Consider the following 16,578-nt stretch of genomic DNA (forward strand, 5'->3'; position numbering starts at 1 on the left):
CAGAAGGGGGTTTTCAGGGAATACTGTTAAGTCTTCAATTTCCATACCATAAGACAAAACAAGATCTAAAGTATGATTAAAGTGGTGGGTGGACTCATTTACATTTTGAGCAAAGCCAATTGAGTCTAATAATAGATTAAATGCAGTGTTGAGGCTGTCATTCTCAGCATCTATCAACTCAATCAATCAACTTTTTTCTTGTATAGCGCCAAATCACAACAAACAGTTGCCCCAAGGCGCTCCACATTGCAAGGCAAGGCCATACAATAATTATGAAACACAGTCTACGTCTAAAGCAACATAACCAAGGGATGGTCCAGGGTCACCCGATCCAGCCCTAACTATAAGCCTTAGCGAAAAGGAAAGTTTTAAGCCTAATCTTAAAAGTAGAGAGGGTATCTGTCTCCCTGATCTGAATTGGGAGCTGGTTCCACAGGAGAGGAGCCTGAAAGCTGAAGGCTCTGCCTCCCATTCTACTCTTACAAACCCTAGGAACTACAAGTAAGCCCGCAGTCTGAGAGCGAATCGCTCTAATGGGGTAATATGGTACTATGAGGTCCCTAAGATAAGATGGGACCTGATTATTCAAAACCTTATAAGTAAGAAGAAGAATTTTAAATTCTATTCTAGCATTAACAGGAAGTCAATGAAGGGAGGCCAACACGGGTGAGATATGCTCTCTCCTGCTAGTCCCCGTCAGTACTCTAGCTGCAGCATTCTGAACCAACTGAAGGCTTTTTAGGGAACTTTTAGGACAACCTGATAATAATGAATTACAATAGTCCAGCCTAGAGGAAACAAATGCATGAATTAGTTTTTCAGCATCACTCTGAGACAAGACCTTTCTGATTTTAGAGATATTGCGTAAATGCAAAAAGGCAGTCCTACATATTTGTTTAATATGCGCTTTGAATGACATATCCTGATCAAAAATAACTCCAAGATTTCTCACAGTATTACTAGAGATCAGGGAAATGCCATCCAGAGTAACGATCTGGTTAGACACCATGCTTCTAAGATTTGTGGGGCCAAGTACAATAACTTCAGTTTTATCTGAGTTTAAAAGCAGGAAATTAGAGGTCATCCATGTCTTTATGTCTGTAAGACAATCCTGCAGTTTAGCTAATTGGTGCGTATCCTCTGGCTTCATGGATAGATAAAGCTGGGTATCATCTGCGTAACAATGAAAATTTAAGCAATACCGTCTAATAATACTGCCCAAGGGAAGCATGTATAAAGTGAATAAAATTGGTCCTAGCACAGAACCTTGTGGAACTCCATAATTAACTTTAGTCTGTGAAGAAGATTCCCCATTTACATGAACAAACTGTAATCTATTAGACAAATATGATTCAAACCACCGCAGCGCAATGCCTTTAATACCTATGACATGCTCTAATCTCTGTAATAAAATTTTATGGTCAACAGTATCAAAAGCAGCACTGAGGTCCAACAGAACAAGCACAGAGATAAGTCCACTGTCCAAAGCCATAAGAAGATCATTTGTAACCTTCACTAATGCTGTTTCTGTACTATGATGAATTCTAAAACCTGACTGAAACTCTTCAAATAGACCATTCCTCTGCAGGTGATCAGTTAGCTGTTTTTCAACTACCCTCTCAAGAATCTTTGAGAGAAAAGGAAGGTTGGAGATTGGCCTATAATTAGCTAAGATAGCTGGGTCAAGTGATGGCTTTTTAAGTAATGGTTTAATTACTGCCACCTTAAAGGCCTGTGGTACATAACCAACTAACAAAGATAGATTGATCATATTTAAGATTGAAGCATTAAATAATGGTAGGACTTCCTTGAGCAGCCTGGCAGGAATGGGGTCTAATAAGCATGTTGATGGTTTGGATGAAGTAACTAATGAAAATAACTCAGACAGAACAATCGGAGAGAAAGAGTCTAACCAAATACCGGCATCACTGAAAGCAGCCAAAGATAACGATACATCTTTGTGATGGTTATGAGTAATTTTTTCTCTAATAGTCAAAATTTTGTTAGCAAAGAAAGTCATGAAGTCATTACTAGTTAAAGTTAATGGAATACTCAGCTCAATAGAGCTCTGACTCTTTGTCAGCCTGGCTACAGTGCTGAAAAGAAACCTGGGGTTGTTCTTATTTTCTTCAATTAGTGATGAGTAGAAAGATGTCCTAGCTTCACGAAGGGCTTTCTTATAGAGCAACAAACTCTTTTTCCAGGCTAAGTGAAGATCTTCTAAATTAGTGAGACGCCATTTCCTCTCCAACTTACGGGTTATCTGCTTTAAGCTACGAGTTTGTGAGTTATACCACGGAGTCAGACACTTCTGATTTAAAGCTCTCTTTTTCAGAGGAGCTACAGCATCCAAAGTTGTCTTCAATGAGGATGTAAAACTATTGACAAGATACTCTAACTCCCTTACAGAGTTTAGGTAGCTACTCTGCTCTGTGTTGGTATATGACATTAGAGAACATAAAGAAGGAATCATATCCTTAAACCTAGTTACAGCGCTTTCTGAAAGACTTCTAGTGTAATGAAACTTATTCCCCACTGCAGGGTAGTCCATCAGGGTAAATGTAAATGTTATTAAAAAATGATCAGACAAAAGGGAGTTTTCAGGGAATACTGTTAAGTCTTCTATTTCCATACCATAAGTCAGAACAAGATCTAAAATATGATTAAAGTGGTGGGTGGACTCATTTACTTTTTGAGCAAAGCCGATAGAGTCTAATAATAGATTAAATGCAGTGTTGAGGCTGTCATTCTCAGCATCTGTGTGGATGTTAAAATCGCCCACTATAATTATCTTATCTGAGCTAAGCACTAAGTCAGACAAAAGGTCTGAAAATTCACAGAGAAACTCACAGTAACGACCAGGTGGACGATAGATAATAACAAATAAAACTGGTTTTTGGGACTTCCAATTTGGATGGACAAGACTAAGAGACAAGCTTTCAAATGAATTAAAGCTCTGTCTAGGTTTTTGATTAATTAATAAGCTGGAATGGAAGATTGCTGCTAATCCTCCGCCCCGGCCCGTGCTACGAGCATTCTGACAGTTAGTGTGACTCGGGGGTGTTGACTCATTTAAACTAACATATTCATCCTGCTGTAACCAAGTTTCTGTTAGGCAGAATAAATCAATACGTTGATCAATTATTATATCATTTACCAACAGGGACTTAGAAGAAAGAGACCTAATGTTTAATAGACCACATTTAACTGTTTTAGTCTGTGGTGCAATTGAAGGTGCTATATTATTTTTTCTTTTTGAATTTTTATGCTTAAATAGATTTTTGCTAGTTATTGGTGGTCTGGGAGCAGGCACCGTCTCTACGGGGATGGGGTAATAGGGGGATGGCAGGGGGAGAGAAGCTGCAGAGAGGTGTATAAGACCACAGCTCTGCCTCCTGGTCCCAACGCTAGACAGTCACAGTTTGGAGGATCCCAAAAAATTGGCCAAATTTCTAGAAATGAGAGCTGCTCCCTCTAAAGTGGGATGGATGCCGTCTCTCCTAACAAGACCAGGTTTTCCCCAGAAGCTTTGCCAATTATCAATGAAGCCCACCTCATTTTTTGGACACCACTCAGACAGCCAGCAATTCAAGGAGAACATGCGGCTAAACATGTCACTCCCGGTCTGATTGGGGAGGGGCCCAGAGAAAACAACAGAGTCCGACATTGTTTTTGCAAAGTTACACACCGATTCAATGTTAATTTTAGTGACCTCCGATTGGCGTAACCGAGTGTCATTACTGCCGACGTGAATTACAATCTTACCAAATTTACGCTTAGCCTTAGCCAGCAATTTCAAATGTCCTTCGATGTCGCCTGCTCTGGCCCCCGGAAGACAATTGACAATGGTTGCTGGTGTCGCTAACTTCACATTTCTCAAAACAGAGTCGCCAATAACCAGAGTTTGATCCTCGGCGAGTGTATCGTCGAGTGGGGAAAAACGGTTAGAGATGTGAACGGGTTGACGGTGTACACGGGGCTTCTGTTTAGGGCTACGCTTCCTCCTCACAGTCACCCAGTCAGCCTGCCTTCCCGACTGCACGGGGTCTGCCAGGGGGGAACTAACGGCGGCTAAGCTACCTTGGTCCGCACCGACTACAGGGGCCTGGCTAGCTGTAGAATTTTCCACGGTGCGGAGCCGAGCCTCCAATTCGCCCAGCCTGGCCTCCAAAGCTACGAATAAGCTGCACTTATTACATGTACCGTTACTGCTAAAAGAGGCCGAGGAATAACTAAACATTTCACACCCAGAGCAGAAAAGTACGGGAGAGACAGGAGAAGCCGCCATGCTAAAACGGCTAAGAGCTAGTAGCTACGCTAAGCTAGCGGATTCCCAAACAGGGAATCCGACACTAGACAGGCTGTGGAGCAGCACAGGTAACGCACGACAACAGTGCTAAAATAAAATAAAAATCCACTAGACAGGCTGTGGAGCAGCACAGGTAACGCACAACAACAGTGCTAAAAAATAAAATAAAATAAAAATAAAAATCCACTGGACAGGCTGTGGAGCAGCACAGGCAACGCACGACAACAGTGCTAAAACAAAATAAAAATCCACTAGACAGGCTGTGGAGCAGCACAGGTAACGCACGACAACAGTGCTAAAATAAAATAAAAATCCACTGGACAGGCTGTGGAGCAGCACAGGTAACGCACAACAACAGTGCTAAAAAATAAAATAAAATAAAAATAAAAATCCACTGGACAGGCTGTGGAGCAGCACAGGCAACGCACGACAACAGTGCTAAAACAAAATAAAAATCCACTAGACAGGCTGTGGAGCAGCACAGGTAACGCACGACAACAGTGCTAAAACAAAATAGAAATCCACTAGACAGGCTGTGGAGCAGCACAGGTAACGCACAACAACAGTGCTAAAACAAAATAAAAATCCACTAGACAGGCTGTGGAGCAGCACAGGTAACGCACAACAACAGTGCTAAAACAAAATAAAAATCCACTAGACAGGCTGTGGAGCAGCACAGGTAACGCACGACAACAGTGCTAAAACAAAATAAAAATCCACTAGACAGGCTGTGGAGCAGCACAGGTAACGCACGACAACAGTGCTAAAACAAAATAAAAATCCACTGGACAGGCTGTGGAGCAGCACAGGTAACGCACAACAACAGTGCTAAAAAATAAAATAAAATAAAAATAAAAATCCACTGGACAGGCTGTGGAGCAGCACAGGCAACGCACGACAACAGTGCTAAAACAAAATAAAAATCCACTAGACAGGCTGTGGAGCAGCACAGGTAACGCACGACAACAGCGCTAAATAAAAATCCACTGGACAGGCTGTGGAGCAGCACAGGTAACGCACGACAACAGCGCCCAAAAAAATAAAATAAAAATCAAAATCCACTGGACAGGCTGTGGAGCAGCACAGGTAACGCACGACAACAGTGGTAAAAAATAAAATAAAAATCCACTGGACAGGCTGTGGAGCAGCACAGGTAACGCACGACAACAGTGCTAAAAAATAAAATAAAAATCCACTGGACAGGCTGTGGAGCAGCACAGGTAACGCACGACAACAGTGATAAAAAAAAAAAAATAAATAAATAAATAAAATAAAATAATAAAATAAAAATCCACTGGACAGGCTGCGGAGCAGCACAGGTAACACACGACAACAGTGGTAAAAAATAAAATAAAAATCCACTAGACAGGCTGTGGAGCAGCACAGGTAACACACGACAACAGTGCCAAAAAAAATAAAATGAAAATCAAAATCCACTGGACAGGCTGTGGAGCAGCACAGGCAACGCACGACAACAGTGCTAAAACAAAATAAAAATCCACTAGACAGGCTGTGGAGCAGCACAGGTAACGCACGACAACAGTGCTAAAATAAAATAAAAATCCACTAGACAGGCTGTGGAGCAGCACAGGTAACGCACAACAACAGTGCTAAAAAATAAAATAAAATAAAAATAAAAATCCACTGGACAGGCTGTGGAGCAGCACAGGTAACGCACAACAACAGTGCTAAAAAATAAAATAAAAATAAAAATCCACTGGACAGGCTGTGGAGCAGCACAGGCAACGCACGACAACAGTGCTAAAACAAAATAAAAATCCACTAGACAGGCTGTGGAGCAGCACAGGTAACGCACGACAACAGCGCTAAATAAAAATCCACTGGACAGGCTGTGGAGCAGCACAGGTAACGCACGACAACAGCGCCCAAAAAAATAAAATAAAAATCAAAATCCACTGGACAGGCTGTGGAGCAGCACAGGTAACGCACGACAACAGTGCTAAAAAATAAAATAAAAATCCACTGGACAGGCTGTGGAGCAGCACAGGTAACGCACGACAACAGTGCTAAAAAAAATAAAAAATAAAAAAAATAAAATAAAATAATAAAATAAAAATCCACTGGACAGGCTGCGGAGCAGCACAGGTAACACACGACAACAGTGGTAAAAAATAAAATAAAAATCCACTGGACAGGCTGTGGAGCAGCACAGGTAACACACGACAACAGTGCCAAAAAACAAAACAAAAATCCACTGAACAGGCTGTGGAGCAGCACAGGTAACACACGACAACAGTGGTAAAAAATAAAATAAAAATCCACTGGACAGGCTGTGGAACAGCACAGGTAACGCACGACAACAGTGCTAAAAAATAAAATAAAAATCCACTGAACAGGCTGTGGAGCAGCACAGGTAACACACGACAACAGTGCTAAAAATAAAATAAAAATCCACTGGACAGGCTGTGGAGCAGCACAGGTAACACACGACAACAGTGGTAAAAAATAAAATAAAAATCCACTGGACAGGCTGTGGAGCAGCACAGGCAACGCACAACAACAGCGCCAAAAAATAAAATAAAAATCCACTGAACAGGCTGTGGAGCAGCACAGGTAACACACGACAACAGTGCTAAAAATAAAATAAAAATCCACTGGACAGGCTGTGGAGCAGCACAGGTAACACACGACAACAGTGCTAAAAAATAAAATAAAAATCCACTGGACAGGCTGTGGAGCAGCACAGGTAACGCACGACAACAGTGCTAAAATAAAATAAAAATCCACTAGGCAGGCTGTGGAGCAGCACGACAACAGTGCTAAAAAATAAAATAAAAATAAAAACGAAAGCGTTAGCAAGCTAGTTAGCTTGCCAACGCTGATGAAGGTTAGCTGATAAAAGAGCTCCGTCGCGATGCTTCGACCATTAGAGGTCTTCTTTAGGCGTTGGAGCACGGTGAAAAAGTAAAAAAAAGTAAAAAAGTCTTGAAAAAGACTGTTAATTCAAAGAACTCAAACAGCTCAGTTCAAACAGCTAACAGATACAGCAGAACACCGCTGTGCTCCGGAACCAGAAAAAAGTCCACCCTCCACCACAATCCATACCATCTATGTGGATGTTAAAATCACCCACTATAATTATCTTATCTGAACTAAGCACTAAGTCAGACAAAAGGTCTGAAAATTCACAGAGAAACTCACAGTAACGACCAGGAGGACGATAGATAACAACAAATAAAACTGATTTTTGGGACTTCCAATTTGGATGGACAAGACTAAGAGTCAAGCTTTGAAATGAATTAAAGCTCTGTCTGGGTTTTTGATTAATTAATAAGCTGGAGTGGAAGATTGCTGCTAATCCTCCCCCTCGGCCCTTGCTACGAGCATTCTGACAGTTAGTGTGACTCGGGGGTGTTGACTCATTTAAACTAACATATTCATCCTGCTGTAACAAGGTTTCTGTAAGGCAGAATAAATCAATATGTTGATCAATTATTATATCATTTACTAACATGGACTTAGAAGAGAGACCTAATGTTTAATAGACCACATTTAACTGTTTTAGTCTGTGGTGCAGTTGAAGGTGCTATATTATTTTTTCTTTTTGAATTTTTATGCTTAAATAGATTTTTACTGGTTGTTGGTGGTCTGGGAGCAGGCACCGTCTCTACGGGGATGGGGTAATGAGGGGATGGCAGGGGGAGAGAAGCTGCTGAGAGGTGTGTAAGACTACAACTCTGCTTCCTGGTCCCAACCCTGGATAGTCACGGTTTGGAGGGTTTAATAAATTTGGCCAGATTTCTAGAGATGAGAGCTGCTCCATCCAAAGTGGGATGGATGCTGTCTCTCCTAACAAGACCAGGTTTTCCCCAGAAGCTTTGCCATCAAGGATAATAGTTCCAGAGCTGAAGCTGTGCATGGCGCTCCACCTCCTGAACAAGCTCTGGCTCCTCCCCCCACAGCAAGATGACATTCCATGCCCCCCAGAGCTAGCCTCTACTGCCCGGGTTTGGTCCTTTGAGGCTCTCCCAACCCCAGCAGTTCCCCCTGCGTGTGGTGAGCCCACAGGATGGAGATGGAATGTCCATGTTGCCTTTTTTGGGCTGTGCCCAACCAGGCTCCGTGGCAACCCTGGCCACAAGGTGCTCACTGATGGGCTGTCCGTCCAGGCCTTTCTCCAAATGGTGGCCCTGCCCGGGCTTCCTCTGGACAGGGTCACATCTCCTCTGCCTCATTTTGTCATGGAGTATTTGTGAAAGCCCCTCGCCTGAGTCCAATTTGCCATGGGAGACCCTACCAGGAGCATGAAGACTCCAGACAACACAACTCTCAGGTACATCGTTGCACACAAACTTCTCCACCACGATAAGGTGATGGTTCCCAGAGAGGAATGAATGAATGAATGAATTTATTTGGCACAGAGACTCAACAATAACAAAAACTGATACACAAGACAATTCCACAGTGACGTGTGACCAAAAGGGGGTGAGCAGAAGCAAGGCTTATAAACACCCACCCCTTATATACATACATACTCATTACCAACCCCCAGAGCAAGCACACAGGCGACAGTGGTAAGGAAAAACTCCCTCTGATGTATTGAGGAAGAAACCTCAAGCAGACCAGACTCTAAGGGGTGACCCTCTGCTTGGGCCATGCTACAAACACATTTAACACAACACAAACTCAAGTCCCGTCATCATAAACATATCGAGTGTAGATACATACATATATACACATACCTACATACACCTACACATACATACATACATACCGACATACATATGCAATGTGTGTGATTTTATACTACATATTTACAAGATAGAAAAACAAAGTGCACACAACTAAACAATGATCAGCAGCAACAACAACAAAAACAATTAGAGAAATTTGTAATTAAGATATTTCGGTAATTGCTATTTCTGTAAAACAATGACAGAAATATCTAAATTACAATATAAACTGCAGTCTATTAACTGCTGTATGACAGAATGTTGTTGGGGAAAGTGTAAGACATGGACCCACACAGGGGGCGTAAATGAACGGACAATAGAGATGCCAATAAATACAATTTAATATTGCAAATGTGCACTACAGGTCAAATATTGCTTTAGTCTGTCAATCAAAAGTTCCACCAGAAGGTGACGTGTGGCAGGCCCGAGGATAGGAGACGCCTTATCCAGAGAAGAGCCGGGACCCACAAGGTTCCACCGCCAACGGAGACCTGCAACACACCGGAGCCGCCAAATCCCGAGTCCCCAGGTGGCCACTGCTCCCAGCTTTCAGATCTGGTACTGCTGGCAGGAAAAACAAACAGGCTGAAATCACTGGGTGGCTAGACATCAATATTTTGAGTGTGCTATGCTTTTTCTTTATATTTGAGTTAGTATTTCTGCATGTCCACCTCAGCGGAGGATCTTGGTGCACATTTTTTTTATCTATTTAATGATGACTGACAGCTGTCAGCTCAGGTGCTCCTGGTGCTCCTGTGAGGCGACTGCGCCCTCTGGTGCCTGAAGCCCGACATCAGGCAGGGCGCCCTTTGGTGTTGGGCCAGCAGTACCTCCTCTTCGGGCAGCCCACACAACAGAATGTATTTTGAAGGTGAAGGAGTGTTTGATGTAGCAATTTTCACTTTGGAAGTCAGGGTTTTGTGATTTTGGAATACAGCTGTAATCCTGGGCACTAGAGAAAGTGTGTGTGTGGGGGGGGGGGTGAGTTGAGGTAAAATTGGAGGATCTGAGGATAATATTTCTGTCATATATAGTTGCATGTAAAGGTTTGGGCACCCCTGACGATTTCCATGATTTTCCTTTATAAATCATTGGTTGTTTGGATCAGCAATTTCAGGTAAATATATCATATAGCAGACAAACACAGTGATATTTGAGAAGTGAAATGAAGTTCATAGGATTTAGAGAAAGTGTGCAATAATACTTTAAACAAAATTAAGCAGGTGCATAAATTTGGGCACCCCAACAGAAAAAATACATCAATATTTAGTAGATCCTCCTTTTGCAGAAATAGCAGCCTCTAAACATTTCCTATAGCTTCCAATGAGAGTCTGGATTCTGGTTGAAGGTATTTTGGACCATTCTTCATAACAAAACATCTCAGGTTTGTTGCTTTCCGAGAATGGACAGCCCGCTTAAAATCACACCACAGATTTTCAATAATATTCAGGTCTGGGGACTCAGATGGCCATTACAAAATGTTGTATTTGTTCTCTGCATGAATCCCTTAGTAGATTTTGAGCAGTGTTTAGGGTCGTTGTCTTGTTGGAAGAGCCAGCCACGGCGCAACTTTAGCTTTCTCACTGATTCATGAACATTGTTCTCAAGAATCTCCTGATATTGACTGGAATCCTTGTCACCCTCAACTTTAACAAGATTCCCAGTACCTGCACTGGCCACACAGACCCACAGCATGATGGAACCACCTCCAAATTTTACTGTAGGTAGCAAGTGATTTTCTTGGAATGCTGTGTTCTTTTTCAGCCATGCATACCGCCCGTTGTTATAGCCAAATAACTCAATTTTAGTTTAATCAGTCCACAACACCTTATTCCAAAATGAAGCTGGCTTGTCCAAAGGTGCGTTAGCATCCTTCAAGCGACTTTGTTTGTGGCGTGTAGGCTAAGCAGAAAAGGCTTCCTTTGCATTACAGCATCATACAGCATCTCTTTGTGCAAAGTGTGCTGTATAGTTGAATGATGCACAGAGACACTATCTGCAGCAAGATAATGTTGTAGGTCTTTGGAGCAGGTCTGTGGGTTGACTATGACTGTTCTCACCATCCTTCGCTTCAGCTTATCTGAGATGTTTCTTGTCCTGCCACTTCAGTCCTTAACTGGTACTGTGCCTGTGGTCTTCCATTTCCTCACTATGTTCCTCACAGTGGAAACTGACAGCTGAAATCTCTGAGATAGCTTTTTGTATCCTTCCCCTAAACCATGATGTTGAACAATCTTTGTTTTCAGGTCATTTGAGAGTTGTTTAGAGGCTCCCATGTTGCCACTCATTAAAAGAAATGCAAAGAGGGGAAACATTTGCAAATGGCCATCTTAATTACCCTTTCTCATGATTGAATTCACCTGTGTAAGGAGGTCAAGGTCAGTGAGCTTACCAAACCAATTTTGTGTTCCAATAATTCGTGCTAAATGTATTCAAATCAATAAAATGACAGGGGTGCCAAATTTATGCACCTGCCTAATTTTGTTTAAATAATTATTGCACACTTTCTGTAAATCCTATAAACTTCATTTCACTTCTAACTTTGGAGATGTTGAATAGTATGTATCAAACAGTTGGAAATGTAAAAACACATATGAACTTTCACAATATGACCCTAATAATTATCTAACTGGAACCAAGGCCATTAATTTCTAAATATCCCTATTGAACATTTAACAATCTGGATGAAAAACACCACAAATCAAACGTTTTTAGACTGTTTTAAACCTGCCAGAGCTCCGTCTGGCTGTTAATTAAGAATTCATTCATTCATTCATCTTCTACCACTTAGTCCAATTAAGAGTCACGGGGGGCTGGAGCCTATCCCAGCAGTCATAGGGTGCGAGGCGCACACCCAGGACAGGACACCAGTCTGTCGCAGGGCCACAAAGATACAAACAAACACAGACACACCCACACACACACCTAAGGACAGTTTTTTAAAGATTCCAATCCACCTAACCCGCATGTCTTTGGATGAGGGAGGAAACCGGAGCACCCGGAGGAAACCCACGCAAACACAGGGAGAACATGCAAACTCCACACAGAAAGGCCACAGGAACTGAACCCACAACCTGCTCGCTGTGAGGTAACAGTGCTAACCACTAAGCCACCGTGCTGCCTTAATTAACAATTATTAGAGTCAAATCAGCATTCTGTCCGTGAACATCTATAAACGCACAAAACCCCACATTTGAGTTAAAACAATGGGACTTATTAAAGCAAGTTACTTTGGTATGAAAACTATTTCACAGATATGTGTCGCTGAGCAGCTTTTATTCCTCACGTCAGAGAACAACATAACCTCACCTCTGGTGTTGTTTAAACTGAGCAAAAAAAGTGTACAAAGGAACAGACATCCAAAGCAATTATTGCTCTCAAAGACATTCTTTATTTACAAACCAATACAGTCACTTGCCCAGTTCCGGATCATTGCCAATTCTGGATCACTGCTGTAGTATTTGCGCCGCCGTTTCTCGTAATCAGCACGAATAAGCTAATACTTGGTACCAATGTAAAGATTGATGTTTTGTCTACAAATGACCACAAGCTCGACCGGATCCAGCCGTCCTTGTGATCAGCAGAGAAATCAAAACATCCCGGTGTCTGCGGTGTGCGCGCTTTTTCTGACTCACTCATTCCTGCAAGTTTTAAAGTAACGATCTCTAAAACGTAGCAAAGGTGAGTTAGCCGTTCGGTGTTTTTGGTTCTAGAGTGGGAAAATACTTACTTACTTGGGTAGAAAATGTCAGTGTGTTATGTCTTGCTGTTTAATTGCTGCGCACATTTATCTCCGACGCGAAAATTTGCCAGTTGTGGATCACTGAAGCAGCAGCCTCGTGTCTGTAGTTGTGAGTCATGTGGACTTTGGGGGTCATTTCAACATCACGAATGGACATGAATGTGGGGGCTTTTACTTTTTTAATTCGGGAGAAATCTCACCTCCACACTTCATTTTTTGCTCGTAAAAACGCATAACGGCGCTTTTCGAAACGAAGTAAATTCTCATTTAATAAGTATTATTTCTATCATTTTGTGTTCAAAACACATTCTCGGGCACAGTGTGTATCATCCTGCATTAGAAGGGCTCCAGTCAGATGCCAGGAATGACCCCAAAGTGACGCAGAGTGTCGTGATCCGGAACTGGCAAAAGTGATCCGTTTCTGGCGAATGTTTGCGCCACACATAATGTGGCTTCACACTTTATGTAGAAGCGCTACTCCACCCAGACTTTTTCAGCTAAATAGCATCCAAATACCCAATACAACAATACACAATAAAGGACATTCAGTTGCATTATGGTTCCGTATAGTGGGACTTTAAAAAAGGTGATCCGGAACTGGGCAACCGTCTGTACTAAGCAACCAGTTCACTTAAAATGCTTATTTAAATTTCATTAAAGTACTATAATATGTAATTATTAAAGAACTATTTTTTATACTTATATAGTTTTGTGGACGTTTCTTGCTTGAATAATGCCTGCACAATTGATTAAACGAGGTGTGTTCAGATATCTTTCACTGGTCGTATTTTATTTCGTCAACACGGCCGCAGTTGTATTTTGAAAATCTCACCCGGAAGTCGTTTGTCGCCCGCTGGCTAGCTTGACGGTGGCAAAGTTCAGAATGGAGCCTGGAGGAGGAAAATACGTTATTTAGTTTGTAGAAGACGACAAACTCTGTTCATGTCTTCTAAACATTTATCATCGTCCCTCTGACGACATGTCGAGAGAAAACACCACTCGGAGCTTGGACAGTATAGACCTCGCTGCTTTACGAGTAAGTACAAAATTAGTGTTTTTAAGGTTTTTAAAAAGGAAACAAACTTTACAGGGTGAGGCGAGTTTTTGTCGAAGTCAATAGTTTGACTTTTTCTCTTAAAGAGACTCAACGCTCACTTTATCGACTGTGAAAATAAACTTTTAACCTGCCCTCATGTATAAACTGTGCTGTATTTGTTTGACATTCGGTGAAATCACGTTTGACATTCGTTCATTTAAAGGACTTTGGTCATCTTATTGAAAAGTTGACATGTAAAATAACCCAAATTTTACAAAGATACATGAAACCGAAAGAATAACTGAAATATCATGTCAACTTATTGAAAAGTTGACATGTAGTTATGTAGTTCAAAGCAAAGAGCAAAACATAAACACAAATGCTTTCTTTGTGTTTTATTCACACAGTAAAAAAAAACTAACACAATTTACTGTCACAGTGTTGTTCAGTATTGTGATACCATGTTACGTTATTAGAAATTAATATTTGATTCTGTCACAGTAATGACACGTGATCTAAATATATCCTCTGTTTAACAGCAGAAACTGAACATAAACTTTAAGCTGTAACATAAATTTACTTTAACAGAAATTTAACAAAAAGTTAATTTCGCACCACCCATGTGAAAACGTATTTGTTCATAAACATAATAGCTTTTTATGTAAAAACTGCAAACTATTTTAAAAGTCTAATAAAATTCATGTTTAAACTGTTAAACATCAAGCCTTAATTACATTTCTTTGTCATAAGGGGTTGGCAATGAAATTTTAGGAGTTCTTGCCATTTTTAATGTATATTTATGTGGATTTTTATTTTATTTTTTAGCACTGTTGTCGTGCGTTACCTGTGCTGTTCCACAGCCTGTCCAGTGGATTTTTATTTTATTTTTTAGCACTGTTGTCGTGTGTTACCTGTGCTGCTCCACAGCCTGTCCAGTGGATTTTTATTTTATTTTTAGCACTGTTGTCGTGTGTTACCTGTGCTGCTCCACAGCCTGTTCAGTGGATTTTTATTTTATTATTTTATTTTATTTTATTTTTTTTATTTTTTTTAGCACTGTTGTCGTGCGTTACCTGTGCTGCTCCACAGCCTGTCCAGTGGATTTTTATTTTATTTTTTAGCACTGTTGTCGTGCGTTACCTGTGCTGCTCCACAGCCTGTCCAGTGGATTTTTATTTTATTTTTTACCACTGTTGTCGTGCATTACCTGTGCTGCTCCACAGCCTGTCCAGTGGATTTTGATTTTTATTTTATTTTTTTGGGCGCTGTTGTCGTGCGTTACCTGTGCTGCTCCACAGCCTGTCCAGTGGATTTTTATTTAGCGCTGTTGTCGTGCGTTACCTGTGCTGCTCCACAGCCTGTCTAGTGGATTTTTATTTTGTTTTAGCACTGTTGTCGTGCGTTGCCTGTGCTGCTCCACAGCCTGTCCAGTGGATTTTTATTTTTATTTTATTTTATTTTTTAGCACTGTTGTTGTGCATTACCTGTGCTGCTCCACAGCCTGTCCAGTGGATTTTTATTTAGCGCTGTTGTCGTGCGTTACCTGTGCTGCTCCACAGCCTGTCTAGTGGATTTCTATTTTGTTTTAGCACTGTTGTCGTGCGTTACCTGTGCTGCTTCACAGCCTGTCTAGTGGATTTTTATTTTGTTTTAGCACTGTTGTCGTGCATTGCCTGTGCTGCTCCACAGCCTGTCCAGTGGATTTTTATTTTATTTTATTTTTTAGCACTGTTGTTGTGCGTTACCTGTGCTGCTCCACAGCCTGTCCAGTGGATTTTTATTTTTATTTTATTTTATTTTTTAGCACTGTTGTTGTGCGTTACCTGTGCTGCTCCACAGCCTGTCTAGTGGATTTTTATTTTATTTTAGCACTGTTGTCGTGCGTTACCTGTGCTGCTCCACAGCCTGTCTAGTGGATTTTTATTTTGTTTTAGCACTGTTGTCGTGCGTTGCCTGTGCTGCTCCACAGCCTGTCTAGTGGATTTTTATTTTATTTTTTACCACTGTTGTCGTGTGTTACCTGTGCTGCTCCGCAGCCTGTCCAGTGGATTTTTATTTTATTTTATTTTTTTTTTTTTTTTTTTTTTACCACTGTTGTCGTGTGTTACCTGTGCTGCTCCACAGCCTGTCCAGTGGATTTTTATTTTATTTTTTACCACTGTTGTCGTGCGTTACCTGTGCTGCTCCACAGCCTGTCCAGTGGATTTTTATTTTATTTTTTACCACTGTTGTCGTGCGTTACCTGTGCTGCTCCACAGCCTGTCTAGTGGATTTTTATTTTGTTTTAGCACCGTTGTCGTGCGTTGCCTGTGCTGCTCCACAGCCTGTCCAGTGGATTTTTATTTTTATTTTATTTTATTTTTTAGCACTGTTGTTGTGCGTTACCTGTGCTGCTCCACAGCCTGTCCAGTGGATTTTTATTTTGTTTTAGCACTGTTGTTGTGCATTACCTGTGCTGCTCCACAGCCTGTCTAGTGGATTTTTATTTTGTTTTAGCACTGTTGTCGTGCGTTACCTGTGCTGCTCCACAGCCTGTCTAGTGGATTTTTATTTTGTTTTAGCACTGTTGTCGTGCGTTACCTGTGCTGCTCCACAGCCTGTCTAGTGGATTTTTATTTTGTTTTAGCACTGTTGTTGTGCGTTACCTGTGCTGCTCCACAGCCTGTCTAGTGGATTTCTATTTTGTTTTAGCACTGTTGTCGTGCGTTACCTGTGCTGCTCCACAGCCTGTCTAGTGGATTTTTATTTTGTTTTAGCACTGTTGTCGTGCGTTGCCTGTGCTGCTCCACAGCCTGTC

At 41.4% G+C, this 16,578-nt stretch overlaps 1 protein-coding gene across 1 annotated transcript in view; it reads left to right on the forward strand.

Annotated features, from left to right (window-relative positions):
- Positions 1 to 13,623: 13,623 nt before the first annotated feature.
- The window catches only part of si:zfos-2326c3.2 (misshapen-like kinase 1), a 249,878-nt gene continuing 246,923 nt past the window's right edge, over positions 13,624 to 16,578 (forward strand). The window contains exon 1 of the mRNA XM_034182332.1: positions 13,624 to 13,781. Within this exon, the coding sequence (XP_034038223.1) occupies positions 13,725 to 13,781 (57 nt within the window). The 5' untranslated portion in view covers positions 13,624 to 13,724. The remainder of the gene's footprint in view (positions 13,782 to 16,578) is intronic.

This window comes from Thalassophryne amazonica, chromosome 11, assembly GCF_902500255.1.
Source record: "Thalassophryne amazonica chromosome 11, fThaAma1.1, whole genome shotgun sequence".
Classification (NCBI taxonomy): Eukaryota; Metazoa; Chordata; class Actinopteri; order Batrachoidiformes; family Batrachoididae; genus Thalassophryne; species Thalassophryne amazonica.